The 10,357-nt window shown below is 52.6% G+C and overlaps 1 protein-coding gene across 1 annotated transcript; it reads left to right on the top strand.

Moving 5' to 3' along the window:
- Window positions 1-1,924: 1,924 nt before the first annotated feature.
- On the top strand, window positions 1,925-5,214 carry LOC120654112 (monooxygenase 1-like). The gene is made up of 5 exons (XM_039931681.1): window positions 1,925-2,019; window positions 2,963-3,109; window positions 3,246-3,302; window positions 3,412-3,580; window positions 4,103-5,214. Exons 1-5 carry the CDS (start codon window positions 1,943-1,945, stop codon window positions 4,841-4,843), a joined length of 1,191 nt encoding a protein of 396 aa, XP_039787615.1. The 5' UTR covers window positions 1,925-1,942; the 3' UTR covers window positions 4,844-5,214.
- Window positions 5,215-10,357: the final 5,143 nt, after the last annotated feature.

Below are 10,357 nucleotides of genomic sequence, written 5' to 3'. Positions count from 1 at the left end.
AAGTCTGAGCACCTCTGGAGATCAAGTGAAGAAAGAGTGAAGCACCGGTTGAACCGACGAGGCCAAGTTAAACATCAGTGCATTCAACGTACTATGTTCCAGAGACGATGTCAAACATGCAGCAGTCAAACCTTCAGCACCGGAAGATCCGATGGCTACCGGAGTAATGCGTCGGTGCAATGACGTCAGCAAGGTGTAACGGCTATATGAAGGACAAGTGTCACCGGAAGTTCCGACGCTCTAGCATCGGTTCATCCGATGGTCTCTGAAGTTGCTGCAGCGTGTCAGAGAGGCCAACGGTTACTTCAGAGCACAGAGTGACCGGAAGAACCGATGCTCTATGCACCGGAAGTTCCGATACCTACGCAGAAAACTGACCAACGGCTAGCCGGTGGCATATATATATGTGTTCCCCCGGCCATTTGAAGCTTGCTGGAGTCTCAAGACATCACACACACATCCAAGAATACCTTCAAGCCATCCAAGAGCATAGAGTTCAAATCCTTAGTCCTTAGCACAGCTTTGTGAGTGTTAGTGCAAGGTTAGCTCTTAAGTGAGTGATCAAGTAAGGTTTAGATCCTTGTGTTGTGGTTCTAGAGTGAACCATCCTTGTATCTTGGTGCGCCGGCCATCCTTGGAGCCTTGGTCGCTCGCCGGCAAGTCAACGACCCTCCGGCTTGGTGTGGAGCGGCGTCGACGACATTGTGCGGGGGACGGAGACTCCTCCTTCGTGGGCAATCTCTCTTAGTGAAGATCGGGATCGAGGTGACCGTGATTGTGTTCACGGAAGAGACTTGATTGCCGGGAAACGATACTCTTCGTGAGTGCTTCAACAACGTGAACGTAGGGGCGCCTTTGTGGCAAACCGAACCACGGGATATATCCTCGTGTCGAGAGTTCGCTTCCTCTCATCCCTCTCTTTTAGCTTCCGCATTTCATATTACAACTTGTGTGCATTTAATTTCTTAGTGTAGTATCTTGTTGGGATTGGTTATAGATTGCAAAACTCTTTTGGGATGATGGTTTCACACTAAGGTGAACCGTAGTTGCACATCTAGATAGCTTGTTTTAGTTTAAGTTTTGTGCAAACTAGTTGGAGCCAAAAGTTAAGGTTTTAAGAGTGTCTAATTCACCCCCTCCCCCTTTTAAGCTAGAACACCCGATTGCTTTCAATGACAAATGACATTACGCGTATATTGTCCCATGGCCGAGCGCTCCAGCTTGGCATAGCCACTGATCCACTCCAGATTCCACCAAAGCGATACAGCTCTGTTTCTTCGTCTCGGACTCTTGGGACACCAGCTCCAGCTCCGCGCGCAAGCTGCTGGAGGCCCCATGCCTCTTTGGCGCAGCCAAGGTACTCTGCAATCTGCCCTAATATGCGGAAGAAGCTTCCACTTTTTTTCCAAAAAAAAAAGAAATGCAGAAGAAGCATCCGCGTGCTCATCGAGCATTCGATATTGGTGCTTGGTTATTCGGTCCATGAAATCACTGACATGCTACTGATTCTGTTCTCGCTGGCGATTCCCACAGGCAGACCGAAACTGAATACGATTTTGGTGGTAGGCTTCAACTAGAATCTTCAGGAGTTGGTTCAATGGAGGTTCAGAGGGGTAGAGAATGATCATGCTGCGCCCTTTCTGCTGAGCAGTCCACGCCTGGAGAGTGGGGTTGCCTCTGAATCTGATGCAGTGGGGAGCTGGGGATTGGCTCGCATCTCCCCAGAAGCGCTGATTCCCAACAAGTGTACACATGCCGCTGTTATTATACTGTCATTACTTTATTATCATTGTCAGCGAGGGACGACACTTGCACATTACGTCATAAACACCTTAGCAGCCTGTGACAAAGACTTCATCAAAGTCAAATGCGGCTGCCTTATTAGCAGCCTATGAATATGCGTGAACCATTCTCCAGGCACCAACGGCGACTAGGAGGAGACATGGAGGAGGAGGTACATGGCATCGTCATTGTCGGCGGCGGCATCTGCGGCCTCGCCACTGCTCTTGCTCTTCACCGGTAACATCCATCGGCCCTTTAGTTTTGTCGTTCGACGCAGCAGTTTCTCGTCACATTCCCCTTTCGTTTTCCTCTTTTGAGTATATTTCTGTTTCTACGATTAGTTTCACAATACGCTGGTGATGTTCAGTCACATCAAATCTCTGCCTGGAAATATTTTATGTTTAGCAAGGATCTATTTAGATCTACCAACTAAATTTTAACTGGCTAAATTTAGACCCCGTTTGGCACAGCTTCATAAACAGCTTCATGAGCAGCTTTGGCACAGCTTCATTGACAGCTTCATCAGCTTCATTTGAAGCCGTGCCAAATGGGTATTTTTGCTAGCAGCTTCATGCATGGAGCATCTGGTGAAGTTGTTTCCAGCTTACACTAAAGAGAAGAAGTTGGAAATCGTAGCTTCATCTAGCTTCTCCCGTGGGCCCAAGTTTTGACAAATAATTTTGAAAATAGCTTCAGCTTCATCAGAGAAGCTAATTCACCAACTGCTTCAGGAGTCATTTTAGGAGAAGCTGAAGCTATGCCAAACAGAACCTTAACTGCTAGGGATCTAAACGCTCCCGCTAAAGTTTAGCTGAGTTTAGCTGTTTCAATATAGCTAAAGCCGGCTAAATTTTAGTTAGATCTATTAGCTAGAGGATCCAAACACCCCAGTTAAAGTTAAGCTGGGAGAACTTTTACCTGGCAAAAGTTTAGCTTTGAAATTTTAGCTAGCTGATCTTTAAAAACTGAAATTTTAGCTAACTAAAATTTAGTTGAATGGATCCAAACAGACTCAGCTGTGAAAAAAATCAAACCGCTGATGCCTTGAGCCTTGTCAAGATATTTTTTTCTTTTAATATATTCTGGACCCCATGCCATAGTCTTCACTTGCGTTGAAGTTTTGATTTCTGAAGTATCTGTGATTTGTGAACAAAAAAATCTGTGCTTATTTGCCATCCAGGAAAGGGATTCCTAGCCTCGTGTTAGAGAAGTCCGAGACTCTACGAGCGGCTGGCGGGTCCATTGGTGTCCATTCCAATGGATGGTGTGTCCTAGAGCAACTTGGGATTGCTCCAGAGCTCCGGGAGACTGCCGACGTAGTTACTGAGTAAGTAGTTTCTAGTTCCCCGGATTGTTGTCTTTGATTCTGATAAGTTCCCTCGGAAATACATCCAGATGATTTCAGATGTTTGGAATTGACCCTTCGGTACAAGGAAATGCTTAACTCGCGTCTGTCATTTCAGGTTTCACGACGTGTGGCAGAAAGAGCAAGGAAACAAGAGCGTCGTGGTACCTGTCAGGTACCAGCTGCCACAAAACAACCTCATAGAATCAGAGCCCTTGTCATTCTATCTTTAAATTAAGGCACTAACTAAAACAGAGCAAATCTTGTCGCCATCATTTGGCCAGGGGGGAGCTCCGATGGTTGAAAAGGAAGGACCTGATCGAGACAATGGCCAAGAACATACCTTCAGGAGCAATCCGCTTCGGCTGCCACATTGCGGAGATACATCCAGCAAATCCTGAGAACCACGGCGCGGTTCTTACCACACTGGACGGCAGAGTCATCAGGGCCAAGGTAGCGCGGCCATCCAGCAGCATATATCCAGTGCTGTTTCAACCTGCTTATTTATATTTTTAGAGGGTTTTTTTATCTACAGTCCAGCAGGTACATATCCCCTGAGCTGAGGGACCGTAAAAAATTCATTTTTTGTTGTTGTTGTTTTGTTCTAACCTCAAGTAAGTTCTCATTTGGTTTTTAAGTAGCTGTCACATTCAATGTTCCAGTGTCAACTTAATACAAAACTAATTGTATAAGTTGCAATTAGAGCTCTAGATAAATCTATTAAGTATAAATAATACATGATTAGTGGATGATTAATGTAGCAATTAGTGGTCGAATTATGGACTAATTAGATTTAATAGATTCATCTCGTGATGATGACGACTTATGTCTTATGAAATTAATTTGGTAATAAGACTATATTTAGTACTGCTAATTATTGTTTAAATATATGAGGTGACGGGATTTATGATTGAAACTAAAAAAATATTAAATCCGGCAATCTCTGCTGATGTGTAAAAAATTCCTTTTGCACAGGCCCTGATCGGATGCGACGGCTCAAACTCAGTGGTAGCCAAGCACTTGGGCCTGACCCCGCCGAGATCAGCCCCACGCATGCTTCTTCGCGGATACACGAGATACCCGCACGGGCATCCATTCGGGCCCCATTTCCTGCGCCTGAGATGCAAAGGCATGTTCGTCGGGCGCTCGCCCATGACCGACCAGCTCGTCAGCTGCTTCGTGGCCTTTTGGCACCCCGGCGGGGACGCCACCAAGGACGCGCGCGCCATGAAGGCGTTCCTGGTCGAGAAGCTCAAGGGCCAGTGCTCCGACGACATCGTCGAGCTGGTCCGGGGCCTGGACCCCGAGTCGCTGATCGTCCTGACCAGGATCTGGTACCGGCCGCCGTGGCAGGTCATGTTCAGCAGCTTCCGGAGGGGCACGGCGACGGTCGCCGGCGACGCGATGCACGTCTTCGGGTCGTACATCGGCCAGGGGGGCTCGGCGGCGCTGGAGGACGCCCTCGTGCTCGCCCGGTCGCTGGCGCGGGCCGCCGACGGGCGCGGCGAGCTGCGCGAGGAGAAGATCGGCGCGGCGATGGGGGCGTACGTCAGGGAGAGGAGGCTGAGGGTGGCGAGGCTGTCGCTCGAGTCCTTCGCCATGGGGACGCTGCTGGCGACCAAGTCGCTGCTCACAAGGCTCGCCTGCTTCGCCATCGTGACTCTGCTGGGCACCAACTCGCTGGGGCACACCCACTATGACTGCGGTCGCCTCTAGCGGCTGCGTTTCTGGTTCTGGGCTGTGGGCACTCTCTCTTTGAACTATGCTATTTTTAAACAAACAATAAATTAAACAAATAATAAAAAGTTGAAACTATCCCAACAATTTGATGCTCACTTAAAGGATATAGAGTAAGCATCAAAATTCAAGTCTTAATAAGGATTTTGGTTGCTTGCTGTCAAGGCTGTTAGCGAGTGCTTGTACTGCTGTAACTTAGTCATTGGAAGTTAGTCGTGAGCGATTATCTCGCCAGGCTCCCCTGGTCCCTGGAGACTAGAACTGCATGCTGTGCATGCCGTTACCCGTAGCCCAAGGCTTGTAATCTATATGTATATGATTGATCAATACAATAGTATGGTTGGCTAGTATGGTTGGTTGTCCACGCTCTTTCATGGTATCAGTAGATTACAAGCGACACTACTACAAATCTGGATTAACCGAGACGCTTTGAAAAGGCCCCAGAGGCGGGCAGGAAAAAAAAACCGCCTCAGTTAATACTCGGCATTAACTGAGGCGGTCATAGATATATATATAATCCCACAAACCCTAACTCTATCTCTCTCCACCCTATCTCTCTCCCTATCCCTCTCCATTGGCGGCGGGGCAAGGCTGGCGGAGCGCAGCGCGGGGCCGAGGCGAGGCAAGAGCATGGTGGTGGGGCCAGCGCAACGCGGCCGGTCAAGCACTGTCCGAGGCCGGAGCTCGATGCGGCGGCCGTGCGCGGCTCCGCGTCATCGGTGGCAGCGCTCGGGCGGGGCAGATCCGGTGTGGGCGGGCGGCGGCAGCGGCAGCGGCAGCGCTTCGAAGATGGCGGAGGCGGCCGGCGGCCCGAGCGTCTCCAGGCGGCCATAGACGGCGGCGGCGCCGGCCGCTGGGACCTGCTCACGCGTGGAGGCCAGATCAGCGGCGACCGAGGGGCGGGGCGGCCGGATCCGCGGCTCAGACGGGTCGGCGGGCGGCCGCGGCGGCGGTGGAGGTGGGCAGCGATAGCGAGCGGCGGTGGCGACAGCGAGCAGCGAGCGCCCGATGGGCTCGGCGGGACCATGGGTTTTTTTGTTTTTTCTATTTCATTAACAGAGGCGGGCAGACCAACCGCCTCTGATAATGCTTCATTTTCAGAGGCGATAGCTCAGAGGCGGTTGCCTCTCTGAAAACGTTTTTCAACCGCGTCTGGAAAGAATGGTGTAGTAGTGCGATTCTCTTCATGGGAAAACTTTTTCCCTCCCTGGCGTCGCTCTCTGGAGCGGCTCGGGGGCGCCTTCTCCCTGCTCACCGTCGCACCCACCAAACCCTAGGGCGGGCAGTTGCCGCTGCCGTCGCTCGCCGGCAAATGGCCGGCCGGCCGTGGCGGTCAATGGCAGCCCAAAGCCGGTGCCGCTCGCATTCCTGCTCGTCTTCTTTCCCTTCCTCCCTCTCCCCTCACCTTCCAAATCCTGGTCGATGGTTGCACCGCTCCGAGGTCAACGGTGGGGGCTGCTCCAGAGTCGATGGCGGGGGCTCCTCCGATCCTCGGGTGGCGGGTTCTACGCTTTCCGGTGCCGAATATGTGGTTTCCCTACCCATCACCCGCGGCGGGGCCTCAGCGACTGGCGGCACGCCTCTACATGGTGGTTCCGCGCCCTGCGGTGCGGCTCTCGGTGGCAGGGCACGGCAGCTCGCGCATGGCGCTGCACGGCGGGGACCGGTGAATGGTGGCCGGCTCCCACAACTGGGCCCGCACTACTAGAAAAATATTAACTGTGACCTTTAAAAATGCACTCGGAGGCGGGCGGGCCGGCGGCCCATCTCGGTTAACTGTTGCCGGCCCGCCGTTCGTACAACCGCCTCGGTTAATAAAGAATAGCTGAGGTGGGGGTCGTAAGGCAACCACCTCGCTTAGTAAGTAATAACAGAGATGCACTGCTACATAAATATTTTCAGAGGCGGGCATTTTTTATTTTCAGAGGTGGTTATAGAAAACGTCTCAGAGCTATCGTCAGTGTAAATACATCATTTTCAAAGACGGTTTTTGATGCCCACCTCTGTTAATAAAAAAATAGCCGAGCCTGCTAAGCCCATCTAGGCCCGCCGAGCACATCCGCCTACCGCGCCGCCGCCCGTAGCCCGCGCGCGGCGGCCGCCGCCGCCCGCCGGCCTGCGCGTGGATCTGCGCCGCGTGGGGCCGCCGCCGTGCAGCACCCAGCCTCGAGCTCGCCGTGGCCGCCCACCGCCGCTACCCTAGACCGCCGCCCGCAGCCCGCGTGCGGATCTTCGCATCGAGATCACCACGGCCGCCCACCGCCCGCCGCGGCCGCTGCCGGATCCACCGCCGCCGGCTCGTGGCTGACGCCCCAGCCACACTGCCACTCACGGATCCGCGGCCCATCAGCAGCGACGCCGCCGCTCCGGCCTCCCGCGGCTCAGGCCGAGCGTCGAGCCCGCCGCCACTCAGGCACTGCCGCCGCTTGGGAGACAAGAGAGAGAGAGAGAGAGAGAGAGAGAGAGAGAGAGAGAGAGGAGGAGGAGCTGGCGGCGCGGGAGGAGAGGGAGGAGTGAGAGAGAAAGAGAAAGATAGAATGAGTTAGGGTTTGGTGGAGTTGGGCTCCTTTGGATATATTGGGCCCGGTCCCTTAACTGAGGTGGGCCCATATAAGGAAACCGTATGAAAAAATAGAAGTATTAACAGAGGTGGTCGCATTTACGATGACCGCCTCTGTTAATCGATTTTGAGAGGCAGTTTCTTCAACCGCCTCTGTTAATAAGAAATGACTGCCTCTGCCAATACTGGGCATTAACAGAGACGATTATTTTTTTATGCCCGCCTCATAGGCCTTTTTAAAGTGCCTCGCTTAATTCAGAATTGTAGTAGTGATAGTTACGTTAAAAAGACTGCCTCGGTTAAGAATGAACCGAGGCGGTTGGGCGACCGCCGCGGTAAATGTCTTGATTAATCGTGATCTTGCGTCTGAGGAGTTTGCTTTGCCCGTCTTGCTAAAGCAATTTTGCCCGCCTCCATTAAGTTTTTTGTAGTAATGCGATTTTCTGGTTGCTGAGCGGCTCCCCGTTGTGGGGATTTGGCTGCAGGTGGTGCACCTCTTGCGGCTCGCTTGCTCGTCGGCCGGATGTTGGCCACCACATGCTGGTCCCGTTCGGAACTAACCGTGGCTTCTTGGAGGTTGGTTCTTGGTGAAAACCATGACTGGTGCTCCGGCTGGCGACAATGGCGCCTGATTTCATCATGTCCCTCTTGGGGGCGGTGCTATGGGACACCTCCAGCCATCCTCTGCCGGCCCCAAGCCTCCGGCCTGACCGGTTACTGGTCGCCTTCGCATCTCCGCCGCCACCTACGGGTCTGCCTCCGCCCGTTGCCGCCCTTATGGGCTGGCTCTCGACGGTCCCTAGCATGGAGGATGGATCCACATGTCCGGTGCTTCAGACTGGCGATGATTGTGCTTGCGCCTGGTGCATCATGTCCCTATTGAGGGTGTCGTCAGGATTTCTCCATGCCTCCACTGCTACTTGGAGCATTGTTCTGGAGGTTCATCGATATGACTTGGTTACCTCAGCGGCATCAGATGGATTGGAAATCGAGTTTCTAAGAAAACGAGATGCGATGATTTGGTGCTGCGTAAGGGTTGCAAGGAGGAAACGTGGACGAAGAGAAGGATTGAAGCTTAGTATTCTTGATTTCTTTCTTTGTTTTAGAGTTTTCTTTCTTGTGTTTTAGATTCTTGTTTGAGGTTTGGAGTCTAAGAACTCTTGTAACGATTGAGTAGACATTGACATGTGAATGTTTAAGATAGATTTTTTCCTTTATCTAAAAAAACAAGCGATTTTCTTCATGAATCCATTTGCTCCTCGATCTCCCTCTGCTTCCACTGCCATGGACGGTTCTTCCATCATGTCTTCCAACTTCTCCTAGCATTCTGACAACTCTTCCTCCAGCCCTTCTCATTATCCAATCGACGCCCTCGCAGTGCCGCTCACAGTGGACCACCGCATCCCCGGTGTTGGACGGAGGGAGGGGCTGCTCAAAATCCTACAGGGCTAGTTAATCTTAAATTTACCTGTTCATCAAGCATGCTCTAAGTTACTCTATGACCGCGGCTTGGTTTCACACCTAGTGTACATTAGATGTCTGAGCTGAATTAGTGTACTAATTTTATATTGTTGGGCTGGGCTAATATTTTGTTAAAAATACTATATGATCTAACGTGTCGTTTTCAGAGTGCTCGTACAATTGCTCTTCAAATGTGGCTACACTATGAGCAACTCCAAGAGAATAGCTATTTTTAGCTTTTTATTTGACTCTCTAAACACATTCCTCTCCATACAGTGAGAGACTCCAATCAACTCTCTATTTCTCACTTTCCAAATCCCAACAGCTCCTTCAACTCTTCCCTCCACACATACTGATGTGTGGGTCTCACACGTCATCTCTTCCTCTATACTTATTTATCCTCCCCGCCAGCATCACACTCTCCTCGGTCTTCCTGCTGTCGATCCCGCGGCGGCAATGGCATAGGCCCGCCGAGCTCGGCACGTCGCTGCTCTCCTTGGATGTGGCCGCCGACTCGTCAGACACCTCCTGCTTTGCTACCTCCTCCAACTTGGCGCCGCCGCCCTGGTGGCCGGGGTGCGTGGGGGGCTTTAGATCGCGGCACGGCCGCCCAAGCTCCTCCCCTGAGAGTCGGTCATTGCGTTCGCCTCGTCCAGCTTCGCCTCGCCAGAGACGCTCCGCTCCCGCTTCTCTCTGAGCCGTTTCACTTTCGACTGTAGTGGCCACTCACGCTCTCCGAGGATGACGACGGTGCCGAGCAGGAGGAGCAGAAGGCTGCCTTCCCCTCTGGCGCCGGCCTCCGCACCCGCCGCTCGCCTTCCCGGTCATCTCGTCATCCTCACCCGCTTGCCGTCCTCGCCACCACTCACCTTCCCCGCCCGCCTATCGCCTCCTCCAGCGCTAGAACCAGTCGGCGTAGGCGCGATGGCGACAGGGTGGATAGAGGCGGTAGCGAGGGAGGGAGGTCGCAAGGGAGGGTGGAAGAGTAGCAGCGCCGTGGCAGCAAGGGAGGGAGATCACGCTGGAGGGCTTGCAAGGGCAGGACAGCACGCGGGAACCAGGATGGCGAATCACGCCGGCTTGGCAAAAAAAGGCTAGCAGAGATGAGGTTTTTGCGAGCAAGATAGCGAGGGGGATGAAAATAGAGCCTCTTGGATCCGGTTTTAACTCCAATTTTGCTATTTTTAACTAACCAACTTATTTTACATAGCTTTTTGGAGATGCTCTTAATGTGTGTTCATGCAGCGTGTGTTCATGCGGGCAACCAAACACATATCTTCCTTTGACCTGGTTGGAGCGAACCATGCGATCAAACAAAGTGAGCCTCGCATGCGCAGAGACTGGCTACGGAGAGTCAGGTCGCCAATCACAGTCTAGTACTCGCTCATAAATGGTGCCCCGGCGGCGACGCGACCCGCCTCCCTCGTGGGCGGCAGCGCTATCATCTCCTCCGGCGCGGCGTTGGAGCGCAC

The sequence above is a fragment of the Panicum virgatum genome, chromosome 1N, assembly GCF_016808335.1.
Source record: "Panicum virgatum strain AP13 chromosome 1N, P.virgatum_v5, whole genome shotgun sequence".
NCBI lineage: Eukaryota > Viridiplantae > Streptophyta > Magnoliopsida > Poales > Poaceae > Panicum > Panicum virgatum.
The sequence above is the reverse complement of the archived record's forward strand: the minus strand, read 5'-3'. Positions and strand labels throughout refer to the sequence as shown.